General features: G+C 47.1%; 1 protein-coding gene across 2 annotated transcripts in view; it reads left to right on the top strand.

Annotated features, from left to right (window-relative positions):
• LOC149436815 (inactive carboxypeptidase-like protein X2) overlaps positions 1 to 15,373 on the top strand; it is a 121,320-nt gene that overhangs the window by 49,201 nt on the left and 56,746 nt on the right. For both annotated transcript variants that reach the window (XM_089661416.1, XM_089661415.1), the window contains one exon: positions 813 to 897. In XM_089661416.1, coding sequence (XP_089517542.1) covers positions 813 to 897 — 85 coding nt within the window. The remainder of the gene's footprint in view (positions 1 to 812; positions 898 to 15,373) is intronic.

Raw genomic sequence — 15,373 nt, 5'->3', positions numbered from 1 at the left:
ACATGAGGGTTCCCCGTATGGCCATGGGAAAAGGGCCAAAGTAAAAGAGAGAGAGGAGGGGAGGAGGATAGGAAAGACCAGAGGAAGATACTGAGAAGGAGGTGGAGAGATGTGTGACTTCTGGGAGAGAAAGGGTATTCTCGGGACCAAACCAATGTATCATTTAAATGTAGATGGTAGTGCCGTCACAGGGAAAGGCAAGATAGCACTAAGGGAGAAGCAGCGTATCATCAAAGTTCGGTTGAAGGAACCGGTCCTCCCATGGGGTCCATATCGACAGGAACTTGGGGACTGACTCTAGGATGGTAACTTCCACATTGGCATGGATCATTCCTTGGGTAACTTTATGCTGAACTGCAAGAATACTCAGAGATGGGGACTTCCATGCTTTGGCCATGATCTGCTTAGCTGCTGTGGTGATTTGTAGAAGAAGCTTAAATTGGGATTTAGAGATAGAGGAGGGATGAAGATTTAAGAGGGCTACAATCGGGCCTGGTGGTAGTGGTTTAGCAAATAACAGGGATAGCATATGAAAATTCCGGTCCAGAAGGTTTTCGGGCAACCGGACAAGACCACCAAATATGAAAGTAAGTTCCAACCATCACACAACCCCTAAAGCAAGTAATTTATGATTTTTTAATTGTTCTATTGTTAAAGTACTACTGTGGCCATTTCAAATCCATAAATCATGGTCAGTGTATTTATTGGGATTCGCGGGGATGGAGGGGGAATGATGAATCCAGCAGTCGTGTTCAATGTATTTTAAAATGACATTGGGTCATACAGTATGTGCTGTGGGTTTTCCTTTCCAGGGATGACTGGGTGACATCGTACAAGGTCCAGGTCAGCAATGACACTCATACATGGAAGACCTGCAAGAACGGGACCGAGGATGCGGTAAGAAGATAAAACCCATGTGGTTTATGTTGGCCCTACGTATGCCGGCAAATCATTACATCGATATTCTAATGAAGTCTAGCGATTAACAGGGGCGGACTGACCATTTGGAAACTCGGGCACTGTCCGAGGGCCCGGGGTCAGTAGGGGGCGCCATGAGATGCCCCTGGTACCTTTTTCATAGGCTTTTTTGAGTTTGGGCAAGGACACAGGGGCCCCATGATCCCCTATTGCCCGGGGGCCCCATGAGTTGTCAGTCCGCCCCTGGCGATTATCAATTGGATTTCACTACCAATAGGCTTTATAGACTGGTTTTGCAGAATCAGATAAGAAAAATGATTGGACAGGTTGCCGCATTCTGATCATTTTCAAACCAGTCGCATGATGTACGGATCAACTAAATAATTGCTTTCGATTCTTGTCTACGTTTCCCGTAACGTTTTCACAATCGGATTGATGCCGACACGCGTACTTACTGACTTAGCCCACCAAGCCCTACTTGTAAAGAAAATCAAAAAATTTGTCTTTTGATGGAGCGACCCTCTAAGAGAAAAGCAACATGAGAGCTTCCACCTTAGATTAGATGTTCGAAAATTTATGGTGCGGATAAAGAATACATTTTTGAATTTCTATCTCAGTGTCTTATGAAGAACCACAAAAAACTAATGGGACTTTACTGGTACAGAAAACGGACAACCTCATATTACTGAATAAAACATGTTTATTGAAAAATATACCATAAAAACAGTATTCAGCTAGTCAACCCAGTAGATTGCAGCATTATTATTACATCGAGTTTATATAGCGCCAAAGGGTTTGATCAGCGCTGTACAATAGGGGGGGGGGGGACAATACATGGCACAGTACAACAATAACAAACAACGTACGAGGGGTAAGAGGGCCCTACTCTTTCGAGCTTACAATCTAGGAGGGAGGGGGTAAAGGTACAGTAGGAAGTGGCTGAGGGGTGGGAGGAATGAGGGAGGATGGCCGTTAGGTGAGGGTGGGGTAGGCTTCCCTGAAGAGATGGGATTTGAGGGAGTGCCTGAATGTGAAGAGGGAAGGCGACAGTCTGATGGATTGGGGCAGTGAGTTCCAGAGGATGGGGGAGGACCTGGAGAAGTCCTGCAGTCGTGCATGGGAGGAGGAGACAAGGGAGCAGGATAGAAGGAGGTCCAGTGAGGAGCGAAGGGTACGGGTAGGGCGGTACTTGGGGATCAGGTTGGTGAGGTAGTTAGGGGCAGTGTTGTGAATGGCTTTGTAGGTCAGAGTTAGGAGTTTAAATTTGATGCGTTGGGCAATCGGGAGCCAGTGGAGGGAGAGGCAGAGGGGGGTGGCAGAGGTGGAGCGGGTGGTGAGGTGGATGAGTCTAGCCGCTGAGTTCAGGATGGTCTGGAGCGGGGAGAGCCTGCACTGGGGTAGGCCGGTGAGAAGAGAATTGCAGTAGTCAAGGCGTGAGATGATGATGGAGTGTACTAGAAGTTTGGTGGTGTCAAGGGTGAGGAAGGAGCGTATCTTGGCAATGTTGCGGAGATGGAGCCTGCATGTGTTTGTGAGTGATTTGACATGCGGTTGGAAGGAGAGGTTCGAGTCAAGAATGACGCCAAGGACTTTGGCTTGCGGGGCGGGAATGATAGTGGAGTTGTTGGTGATGATGGATAGGATGGGGGGGGAGTGTGTGCAGGGGGAAAGACGAGGAGCTCGGTTTTGGAGAGGTTGAGCTTGAGGAAATGTAGCGACATCCAGTCTGAGATGTCATTTAGGAGGTGAGTGATGCGGGCGGAGATAGTGGGGGTGAGGAGAGGGATGGAGAGGTAGATTTGGGTGTCGTCAGCGTAGAGGTGGTAGTTGAAGCCGTGGGAGTGTATGAGTGTGCCCAGGGAGGAGGTGTAGATGGAGAAGAGAAGGGGTCCAAGGACAGAGCCTTGGGGGACCCCAACAGAGAGGGGGAGGGAGGGGGAGGTGGCACCATTGTAGGTGACACTGAAGGAGCGTCGGGATAGGTAGGATGAGAACCAAGAAAGAGTGGTATCTCGGAGGCAAAGAAATCCAATGCCTGAGATGTTAACATGAGTGGTAATATAGGGCAGCATCATCCACACAGTGGGCAAAATGGTCATGGATGAACATCCGCACGGTCAACTCCCCTCGTACCCCACAAAAGTATGCCCTGGTTATCCCAACACAAAGGTAGAAGTAGGAAAGGTCCACCATCGGAGGGGAGGTGACCGTATGTGCGGATGTTCATCCATGACCATTTTGACCGCTGTGTGGATGCTGCTGCCCTATATTACCGCTCATGTTGACATCTCGGTCATTGGACTTCTTTGCCTCCAACTCTTTCGGGGGCCTGAGGAAGCTAATAAGCGAAACGCGTCGCCCTCTGGAGGACTTAGAGGTCATAATACATAATGCTGTCACTTATTCTGCTGACTAGCTAAATACTGTTTTTTATGGTAAATTTTTGGAAGATATGATTCAATGAACATGTTTTCTACAGTAATATGAGGTTCTCCGTTTTCTGTACCAGGAAAGTCCCATTCGTTTTTTGCGGTTCTTCTTACGATATATTAAGGATGAGGTACGTTTACAGTCTCGTTTATATAATATCTCAGTATCTTATGTCTGTGGCCGAGATGTCCTGAACAATAGAGGATTATGGACTGCGAGGTTCTGGTTACACCGAAGTCTGTTTCTCATTTGTTTGTGGGTGAGCGCTGTGTGCTCAGATGGAGCCGGGATAAGACGGGAGGGGGAGGGGAACTTAGTGTGTGATTTGGTCTCCTTCCTTGGCTGGGATTCTCAGGATTTCTGCTCCGAGTTATTCCAATTTCTGCTTAACTTGACAGTTCCCAGTGTGGCCTCTCCCAACACAGCTTATGTAAGAGTCATGTCCTCAAAGAAGCAAAAATGTCAGACTGTATATTCCAGTTTACATTAACGTGGAATTATGGTGTAGACTGTCCCCCCCCCCCCCCCCGTAACATCATATCATTACCTAATCATCCTTTTCCACTTTCTGTAATAGGGTGACAACGCTGTTCCTTCTGCAGTGAAATCAGAGAAGTGTTGTCACCCCGTGGACAAGGCGGTCTTACCCTGGCCATACACTATGTGAGCTTTCAGTTTAAAAAAAAAAATGTAAACTTTTTTATTTGAGTAAAAAAAACTCACAAAAACGTGCAACAAAAGACGCGAATATGCGCAAATCTCACGTTCCATTTCATTTCTATGTAAATAAAAAGGCTGAAAAACACACAAATCTGCCCGATTTGTGCAACAAAAAAAAGCTCCAGAACTTGTTTGACCTTCAGGTGACTTGGAGAGGAGATGTGAACCATCTCCATTGAGAATAATTGATTTCTTCTTCTCAAGCATTTTGGAGCTTAAAGCTACAAATCACTCAAGTGTGAATGGGACCTTCGTTCTGCACTTCTGTGACTCAGATTCAGCCAACTAGTAACCAAATCATTATTTTTTTCTGGGGGGGTTCAGCTCGCAGTTGAGCTGCATTTTTACCCCCCCCCCCCCAGCTTCTCTCCCTTGAGCTCTAAAGGCAGCTGACGGGGGCAATAGCTATAAATGCTGTTGCACTGAGTGGGCAGTAGCACCCATCAAATGTGACTCATTCACTGTGCGGCCATGGTGGAGGTTTTTAGGGGTTAAACAGGTGACAACATTAACCACTTCCTGCTCGGCCTATAGTCAAACGATGGCCGGGCGGGACATTCACCATTCAGGGTGGATGTGATATGATGTCCTCCTGGAAAGGGCCACGCTGTGGCGAGATCTGTCACCTGCTGTATCCACCAGAAACAGCGGATGACCAATCAGTGTACTGGCCACTGCCAATATCATGTGATCACTGTGACCAACCACAGCAAATCCCATGACAATTATACACAATTTATTCATGCCATCCATTGTGTACTATCGTGCTGATTTCTGTGATTGGTAACAGCAATCACATGGTACAGACAGTGCCAATCAAAACTAGCCATAATAGTAAACATTGAATAAATCAATGTCATTCAGTAAAAAATGGTTGCTTATAACAGTGAAATCCACTGGTATACTGTAAGCAATCATAAAAAAAAAAAAAAAACAATTCTTCATTTTCCAAAAATGTGTGACAAAAAAAAATGACAACTTCAAAAAACTTGCTATGCCTCTTACTACTTACCTCAGACTGTCTACTGTCCAAAAAGAGGCCATTGGGGGGGATTTGTACTGTCCTGACATTTGGGGGATATCTGTACTGTCCTGACATTTGGGGGATATCTGTACCGTCCTGACATTTGGGGGATATCTGTCCCATGCTGACATTTGGGGGATATCTGTCCCATGCTGACATTTGGGGGATATCTGTACTGTCCTGACATTTGGGGGGGGATTTTCACCGTCTTGAAGTTTGGGGGGATATTTGTACTATCCTGACATTTGGGGGAGATTTTTACTGTCCTGACATTTGGGGGGGATTTTTACTATCCTGATATTTGGGGGGGATTTTTACTGTCCTGACATTTGGGGGATATCTGTACTGTTCTGACATTTGGGGGATATCTGTACCGTCCTGACATTTGGGGGATATCTGTACTGTCCTGACATTTGGGGGATATCTGTACTGTCCTGACATTTGGGGGATATCTGTACTGTCCTGACATTTGGGGGATATCTGTACTGTCCTGACATTTGGGGGGTATTTGTACCGTCCTGACATTTGGGGGGATCTGTACTGTCCTGACATTTGGGGGGGGGGAATTTTCCTGTCCTGACAATTGGGTATATATACCATAGTTTATGGACTCTAACTTTCCTACAAAGTAAACGCTGCACACTGCTTTGGGTTATTTTCTGTAGCAGAAAACAGTTTGACCTAAATGTATGAAAAAAGTTGGGGGGGGTTAGTATTTTTTTTATTTAGCAAAAAATAAAATGGTGGTGATTAACCACCAAAACCAAGCTCTATGTGTGTGGGAAAAAAAGGATAGAAATCTCATATGGGTACAGTGTCGCATGACTGAGCAATTGTCCGCCTCCTTAAACCCTGCAAAAAATTTGGGATGGGGTGAGACTGGGAAGCACGGACGTGAGGGGAAAAAGAAGGGGTGTGGGTAGGAGATGGGGGGATGGGTAGAGAAGAAATGGAGTGAAACTAGCGGATTCTGGTCTGTATAGGAATAAAAAAGTGGGGAGGATTTGTGTTAGCATGAGGGAAGGGGGAGGGGAGAAAAATAGATGGGAATCAGGGGGACTGGAGAGGGATGGTCAGGGAAGGGCATGGGGAACACTGTCAGCTGGTAAGGAATAGCCACAGTGTGATAAAAGCAAAAAGGAAGTGTGGAAGGAAGGAAGGAAGGGAGGGAGGCAGGGAGGGAGGAAGGCAGGGGGGAGGGGTGGAAGAAAGTGAGGGAGGAAGGCAGGGGGGAGGGGTGGAAGGAAGTGAGGGAGGAAGGCAGGGGGGAGGGGTGGAAGGAAGGCAGGGAGGAAGGAAGGGAGGGAGGGGTGGAAGGAAGGGAGGGAGGAAGGCAGGGGGGAGGGGTGGAAGGAAGGCAGGGAGGGAAGAAGGCAGGGGGGAGGGGTGGAAGGAAGGGAGGGAGGGAGGGATGGAAGGAAGGGAGGTCGGACTCACATGCTCAGTCAGAGGCAACAGAGCTGTCGGTTGCTCTGTATTCAGTTTCCCGCCCACACATCCTCTGAAGTTGTATGAACTGGAGTGTGGGCGGGCACAGGGGGAGGCAGAGCAGATCTAGCCTCTCTCCCCTCTTCTCCTATTGGTACAGAGGATGAGGTGAGGGGCTGGGTACTGAGGAGCACACATTGGGGGGGCCCAGAAAGAAAATAGAACATTCAGGGATGACCAGTGGGGGCAGTGACAAGCAGTGATCTCCTGTATGGCTTTCAATGAAGCAGCTGAAAGCCGCTTCTCCTCCTTTCCCTCCTGCAGCTTTCAGCTGCTTGTCAATGCCCCCACCCCTGCCCCTCCCACACACCCCTAGTCCTGGCACTGCTCACCCCCACCTTATTTCCACTTGCCAATGCGAGCGGGCGAGTGGAAATTTTGAGGGCTGCTATAAGGGATGGTTGGCAACTCTCCTCTGGGGGGGTTCAGACCCCCCTGACCCCCCTCCCTTATCTACATCCCTGCAGCTAACAGCAGGCTAAAGTCCACTGTCGGCTGATGTCACTCAGCCAGGCCAGGTTCTGGAAGGATCTGGAAGGATGCATTTAAGGCATCTTAAAGTGGAATTAACCTCAAGAACAAAAAAAAAGTGATACAGTTTACACATCCTTTGACGAGGTGACTGTATTAGTTTTACATTTTTAGGCTTTTTTTCTTTATTGTCACCTGGTGATCCTACCACTAACACACTTACTGCCTTAGAGTGACAACACTCACTCACTGTACTGCATCTACGGAGGAGCAGTGTTGTCACCTTAGCACAGGAACGGTGTGTTGGGGCTTCAGGCCAGCTCCTCCTTGCCCCATCTCCATAACATACAAATATTAGCGCTGTCCTTATCTGTTGGCCGGGAGTTCTGCTTCAGCCTCTCTTTTATATAAGCGATGATTTTATAATAAGTGAACAACAACTTTGCAATTTTTTTGTATAAAGAGCAAATTCCTGCGGGGGACGTAACGGGGTCTGACTCCAGTCCCGCCGACAGATGTTCCTCAGATCTCAGGGTGTTTTAATGTTTATAAAAGTATCACAAGATGTTGCATTTCCTGGAAATGGATCTGTGGTATCTGTGTCCTATTACTGCGCACATCTGTGACTCAGCATAGACAGAATTGTTTTAAATATATAAATATATACACGTACTGCTCAAAAAAACTAAAAGAAGACTTTGTAATCCGAGTCTAGCATCAAGTCAATGACACTCCTGGGATATGGATCTGGTCAGGTAAGTCGCAGAGGGGGATGTTCAGCAGTTTCAGCTGCTTTGGTGTTAATTAAATTAACAACAGGTGCACTAGATGGGCAACAATGAAACAACCCCCAAAACAGGAATGGTTTTACAGGTGGAGGCCACTGACATTTTTTTCCCTACTCATCTTTTTCTGACTGTTTTTCACTACTTTTGCATTTGACTAGGGTCAGTGTCACTGCTGGTAGCATGAGGCCATACCTGGACCCTACAGAGGTTGCACAGGCAGTCCAACTCCTCCAGGATGGCACATCAATACATGCCATTGGCAGAAGGTTTGCTGTGTCTCCCAGCATACTCTCAAGAGCATGGAGGAGATTCCAGGAGACAGACAGTTCCTCTAGGAGAGCTGGACAGGGCCGTAGAAGGTCCTTAACCCATCAGCAGGACCGGTATCTGCTCCTTTGTGCAAGGAGGAACAGGATGAGCCCTGCCAGAGCCCTACAAAATGACCTCCAGCAGGCCACTGGTGTGAATGTCTCTGACCAAACAATCAGAAACAGACTTCATGAGGGTAGCCTGAGGGCCCGACGTCCTCTAGTGGGCCCTGTGCTCACTGCCCGGCACCATGGAGCTCAATTGGCATTTGCCATTGAACACCAGAATTGGCAGGTCCATCTTTTCACAGATGAGAGCAGGTTCACCCTGAGCACATGTGACAGACGTGAAAGGGTCTGGAGAAGCCGTGGAGAACGTTCTGCTGCCTGTAACATGGTTCAGCATGACGTTGTGGTGGTGGGTCAGTGATGGTCTGGGGAGGCATATCCATGGAGGGACGCACAGACCTCTACAGGCTAGACAATGGCACCCTGACTGCCATTAGGTATCGGGATGAAATCCTTGGACCCATTGTCAGACCCTACATTGGTGCAGTGGGTCCTGGGTTCCTCCTGGTACACCACAATGCCCAGCCTCATGTGGTTAGAGTATGCAGGCAGTTCCTGGAGGCCCCCATTGAATGGCACCCATGCGCACCTGACCTAATCCAATAGAACACCTCTGGGATGTCATGTTTCGGTCCATCCGACGCCACCAGGTTGCACCTCAGACTGTCCAGGAGCTCAGTGATGTCCCTGGTCCAGATCTGGGAGGAAATCCCCCAGGACACCATCCGTGGTCTCATTAGGACCCTCCCCCGACGTTGTCAGGCATGCATACAAGCACGTGGGGGCCATACAAACTACTGAGGACCATTCTGAGTTGCTGCAATGACATTTCAGCACAATGGACTCGCCTGCTGCATCATTTTTCACTTTGATTTTCGGGGTGTCTTTGAATTCAGTCCTCTGTAGGTCGATCATTTTCATTTCCATCAAATTATGAGGCGTCCTTACGTTCCTCACCCATCCCCCGTCCATGTCAGTATAGAGATCCAGCAGGAGATTCCTCCCCATTGGGATCTGATGGGTTTTCAGAGTCTTCCTTCCATTTTTTTGAGCCGTGTATATTAGTGAATGCACACCAAGAGGTTTTTACATTTCTGATGATTGGCTTTCTATAGGAGATGGAAGTGATTTAAAGCATCTTCATTTTTTTTTCAACTTCCTTGGACAAAGCTTTCCTGCGTTTTGCTTCAGTAAATCACTGCTAATCCAGACATAGATATTGGGGGATTTGCTTTGTTCCTCCTAAACTGCCAAAGAGAAGTGTGAAGGACGAGAGCACCGCAAGTCTATAAGTGATGTAGCAAAAATGTATCCATTCAGATAGGTACAACCAACGCGTTTCATGATGTCTGTCCCTGTCATCCAGTATTTCCTCCAATCACCAACATCATAATATACCACCCAATGACGGGGGATTTGTAGAAACCATTGGCTGTACCTACTGACTTCATATAAAGATTTGTACCGGACCCCTTCTAGTCTCGTGGTACTCTCACCCTTCACACTTTGATTGGATGTTTCGGGAGACCCATAGACTGGCCATACACTACTAGAATTTCATTCAAAATTTCTTGTTTTAAAGCTGGACAGCTTGGCCCGCATGCTCCACCTAAAGTGAATCTACAGGCATGACCATGTGTACCTTCCTGCACTCCCTGCATTAAAGTGACTCTAAAGGCTTGTTTTTTGTTTTTTTTTTATAAAAAAAATAACACACGTCTATACTTACCTGTTCTGTAGTGGTTTTCAACAGAGCAGCCCAGATTCTCCTTTTCTCGGGGCCCCTGCAGGCACTCCTGACCCTTCCCCACTTCAGACTGCTGGTACAGATTTAACAGTTTTGGGTGAAGTGGCCCCCAGGTTCATTTGTGGGTTAAGTGGCACCTGATTCAGTTTTGGGTGAAGTGGCCCCCAGATTCAGTTTTTCTGTTAAGTGGCCATTAGATTTCGTTTTTGGGTTAAGTGGCTCCTAGATTCAGTTTTGGGTGAAGTGACACCCAAATTCAGATTTGGTGAAGTGGCCCTCAGATTTAGTTTTGGGTGAAGCGGCCCCCAGATTTGGGGGAAGTCGCCCCCAGATTCATTTGTGGGTGAAATGGCACCTGATTTAGTTTTTGAGTGAAGTGGTCCACAGATTCAGTTTTGGGTGAAGTGGTCCCCAGATTTAGTTTTTGGGTGAAGTGGCCCCCAGATTCAGTTTTTGGGTCAAGTGGTCCCCAGATTCAGATTTAAGGGAAGTGGCCCTCAGGTTCAGTTTTGGGGAAGTGGCCCCCAGATTTGGGGGAAGGCGCCCCCAGATTCATTTGTGGGTGAAATGGCCCCCAGATTCAGTTTTTGGGTGAACTGGCCCCCAGATTAAGATATAAGTGAAGTGGCCCCCAGGTTCAGTTTTGGGGGAAGTGGCCCCCAGATTTGGGTGAAGTCGCCACAGATTCATTTGTGGGTGAAATTTCACCCAGATTTAGTTTTTGGATGAAGTGGCCCCCAGATTCATTTGTGGGTGAATTGGCCCCCAGATTTAGTTTTTGGATGAAGTGGCTCTCAGATTCAGATTTGGGTGAAGTGGCCCCCAGATTCAGTTTTTGGGTGAAGTGGCCCCCAGATTCAGTTTTTGGGTGAAGTGGCCCCCAGATTCAGTTTTTGGATGAAGTGGCTCTCAGATTCAGATTTGGGTGAAGTGGCCCCCAGATTCAGTTTTTGGATGAAGTGGCCCCCAGATTCAGTTTTTGGATGAAGTGGCCCCCAGATTCAGTTTTTGGATGAAGTGGCCCCCCAGATTCAGTTTTTGGATGAAGTGGCCCCCAGATTCAGTTTTTGGATGAAGCAGCCCCCCAGATTCAGTTTTTGGATGAAGTGGCCCCCAGATTCAGTTTTTGGATGAAGTGGCCCCCAGATTCAGTTTTGGAAGAAGTGGCCCCCAGATTCAGTTTTTGGATGAAGTGGCCCCCCAGATTCAGTTTTTGGATGAAGTAGCCCCCCAGATTCAGTTTTTGGATGAATTGGCCCCCAGATTTAGTTTTTGGATGAAGTGGCCCCCAGATTCAGTTTTGGATGAAGTGGCCCCCAGATTCAGTTTTGGATGAAGTGGCCCCCAGATTCAGTTTTGGATGAAGTGGCCCCCAGATTCAGTTTTTCGATGCAGTGGCCCCCAGATGTAGTTTTTGGGTGAAGTGGCCCCCAGATTCAGTTTTTGGATGAAGTGGCCCCCAGATTCAGTTTTTGGATGAAGTGGCCCCCCAGATTCAGTTTTGCGATGCAGTGGCCCCCAGATTTAGTTTTTGGGTGAAGTGGCCCCCAGATTTAGTTTTTGGGTGAAGTGGCTCTCAGATTCATTTGTGGGTGAATTGGCCCCCAGATTCAGTTTTTGGATGAAGTGGCTCTCAGATTCAGTTTTTGGGTGAAGTGGCCCCCAGATTCAGTTTTGGATGAAGTGGCCCCCAGATTCAGTTTTCGGATGAAGTGGCCCCCTGCAGATCTTTATGTAGGACAATGACAGCACCTGCAGGGATGAATGTTCCTGGACAGGGACGGTGCAGCGTGGACTGCGGGGCGGCTCTTACATAATGCTGCCACCTGTATATGTGAGTCAATGGCTCCTCTGTTCACGGGCCCCGGGAGGTTATGCTGGGACATGGCAGACATCTATCCCTGGCTCCTCGTTCTCCGCTGGCAGCTGCCCTCTCCTCTCTGTGGGACCTGAGCCGCCCCTGGCCTGCCTGCAATAACAACACACAGAGGAGGGGGGCGGTACGACTGCAGTAAAAAGGAACTTCCATCCTTCTTGTGCTCTTTCTTTTGGGATACACACATGTGGCCGACTTAAAACTGACATTTACTCCACTTATATTTTGCCTTCTCTGGTTCCGGCTGCATGACATTATTAACACCGCGCTGAGTTCATTTTATAACATACATAGAACCACTGATACCGTTACTGCGTCTCTGTGCTTCTCTATGCAATACAGGCAGATCATAGCTGGTGGAAGAGTCTGCATATAGCTTCCTGAAGTTGCTAGATTGCCCTAGGTAACGCCCACATGTGGTGCCGAGCCTCCATGAGTAAAATGCCTGAAGTCCAATGAATGAAAGGGGGCGGGACAGGGCTGGAGAGAAAGCAGCTAGATGATGCTGGGTGTCCTCAAGCCAGAAACGAGTTGGAGCTCTATCTGACTTGCTGCAGCTTCTAATGCACATTGTGAGAAGCTCCCAGTGTGCGGGGAAATCAGAGGAAGCTGTTTCAGTCCGTTAGAGGAGCCGGTACACCTGTGCAAGACTGAGGGGAGGAGCCGGTACACCTGTGCAAGACTGAGGGGGAGGAGCCGGTACACCTGTGCAAGACTGAGGGGGAGGAGTCGGTACACCTGTGCAAGACTGAGGGGGAGGAGTCGGTACACCTGTGCAAGACTGAAGGGGAGGAGCTGGTACACCTGTGCAGGAATGAAGGGGAGGAGCCAGTACACCTGTGCAAGACTGAAGGGGAGGAGCAGGTACAACTGTGCAAGACTGAAGGGGAGGAGCCGGTACACCTGTGCAAGACAGAAGGGGAGGAGCCGGTACACCTGTGCAAGACTGAAGGGGAGGAGCCAGTTCACCTGTGCACGACTGAGGGGGAGGAGCCTCTACACCTGTGCAAGACTGAAGGGGAGGAGCCAGTTCACCTGTGCACGACTGAGGAGGAGGAGCCTCTACACCTGTGCAAGACTGAAGGGGAGGAGCTGGTACATCTGTGCAAGACTGCAGAGCAGTCCGGAGGTCAGAATTAATGCCGTTTCAAAAGTTGTTTTCAATATTTTTGAATTTTCGTGAAAATCCTCCCTTATGATCCTGCAATAGAGATCCTTGCTTAGGCACCTCCCATTATAGAGTGACAACACTCGGTCCCCGTCCCTCAAATACTCTCATGCGTTGTCACCCTGTCACATGGCTTTCACCACACATTACAAAGGCATGATCTACTGTTATCCAGGTGCGTATTCACCACAAGGCAAACAAGACGTTTTCCTAAGGCGGCATTTTTCAGGGGGGCGGCAGAAGAAGGGACAGAAGAAGAGACACGAGGCATGAGGTCCACGTAGGATCCGTGAGAGATTGCGGGCTGCTTGACTGTGTATGCAGAGCCTGATTCTCGTTCCTGGGGATGTCCGGAGCTGTGAAGGGGAATATTTCTCTCTCTCTCGTCAGGCTCTCTCTGGGGGAAGAGAGAGCTTTTGATTTTTGTGTTGCCTAGAGCAGCACAACACCTAAATACACCGCTGCTGTTGTCACCTTAACCCCTTCCAGTCCGGACACTTTCCCCCCCTTCCAGTCCGGACACTTTCCCCCCTTCCAGTCCGGACACTTTCCCCCCCTTCCAGTCCGGACACTTTCCCCCCCCTTCCAGTCCGGACACTTTCCCCCCTTCCAGTCCGGACACTTTCACCCCCTTCCAGTCCGGACACTTTCACCCCCTTCCAGTCCGGACACTTTCACCCCCTTCCAGTCCGGACACTTTCCCCCCCTTCCAGTCCAGGCCAATTTTCAGCTTACAGCGCTATCACACTTTGAATGACAATTGCGCGGTCATGCAACACTGTACCCATATGAATGTTTTAGAATTTTTTTGAGACAGATAAAGCTTTATTTTGGTGGTATTTATTCACCGCTGGGATTTTTATTTAAAATTTTGAAAAAAAGTGTTTTTCTTATAAAAGTTTGCAAATAAATAATCTTTCATCATAAATCTCGGCCAAAATGTATTCCGTTATATTTTTAGTAAAAAAAAAAATAAGCCAAATTAGTTTATAACCAAAAATTATAATTTTTAAACATTTTTTTTACATTGTTACTTTATTTTTTTATATTATTATTTATGTTTTTGTTTTTTTTTTACATACTGTCGCCCTAGCAGTAGGGTCACCATGGTGACACTGTACTACTTGTGGGGGGGTGATGAAGATTTTTTTTTTTTTTACAGTGATTGCTTTTACACCCATATAGGATGTAAAAGCAATAATTTCTCCTTCTCTCTGTCTGCATTCCTGCAGCCATTGAGAAATACTGTGTGAGCTGTGATTGGTCACAGCTTGTCACATGGTACAAGGCTGTTGTGAATGGCCCTGTACCATGTGACCTCTGTGATCATTCACAGATTTCACACGTAGTAAGCAATGATGTCACAAGTGACATCTTGCTTACTACTTTGCATGTGATCACTGATTGGCCAATCAGTGATCACATGATCGGGACCTCGCACAGAGGTCCTGTCCGACGATCAGTGTGTCACTGTGTCCGGGACACAGCGGGCACCGTGTCGCGGTGCTGCGCGCTCCTAGGGAGCGCGCACAGCTAGAAATGGTTTATGAACAGCAACCCGCCCCTGGAGTGCCACTGTCCTTCCGTTTATAAACAGCAGTCAGACAGCAAGTGGTTAAGGAAACCCGCTGTGAGAAATACCATAAAGCTATCGCTGGAGTGTTTGTGGGAAGAAAGGGCTGCAAAGAGGCTGCAGGAGATCAGCAACACTGAGATGCAGCAAGGTGAAAAATAAAGTGAAAAGAGAATTTTAACAATAAAATAATAATAGTAATAATAAAATAACAAGAACAATACAATAATAATAATAATAGTAATGACAAAATAAAAAACAAAAATATAATAATAAAAAATAACAAACATATAATAACAACAATAATAATAACAGTAATTATACAATAATAACAAAATATAACAAACCTATAATAATAGTAATGATACAATAACAAAATATAATAATAAAATAATAACAAACCTATAATAATAATAATAACAGTAATTATACAATAATAACAAAATATAATAATAATAGTTATTATACAGTAACAAAAATAATAATAATAAAATAAAAAAACTATAAAAACAGTAACTATACAATAACAAAATATAATAATAATACCAATTTATGTTCCACAGGGATTTAGCAAATGTCATTCAGCGCTCACATGTTACATTCACCATGAAGGTTTTTTTAAATTTTAACAGCCACCCCTGTAGTTGGCCCCTTTCCTGGCCAGTCTGGGGGAAATGCCAATTGGTGCCATTTGTGTCACGCAGGGCGGATCTCTGCCAGGTCAGGCGTGTGAATATAAACACACATGGAGGATGTAGTGAACTCTGTGACCTGACCCCGGAGACGGAATTAT

This window comes from Staurois parvus, unplaced genomic scaffold (genome assembly GCF_062004578.1).
Source record: "Staurois parvus isolate SC_StPar_1 unplaced genomic scaffold, SC_StPar_1.0 ptg001335l, whole genome shotgun sequence".
Lineage (NCBI taxonomy): Eukaryota > Metazoa > Chordata > Amphibia > Anura > Ranidae > Staurois > Staurois parvus.
This window is presented reverse-complemented; position numbering and strand designations above follow the sequence as displayed.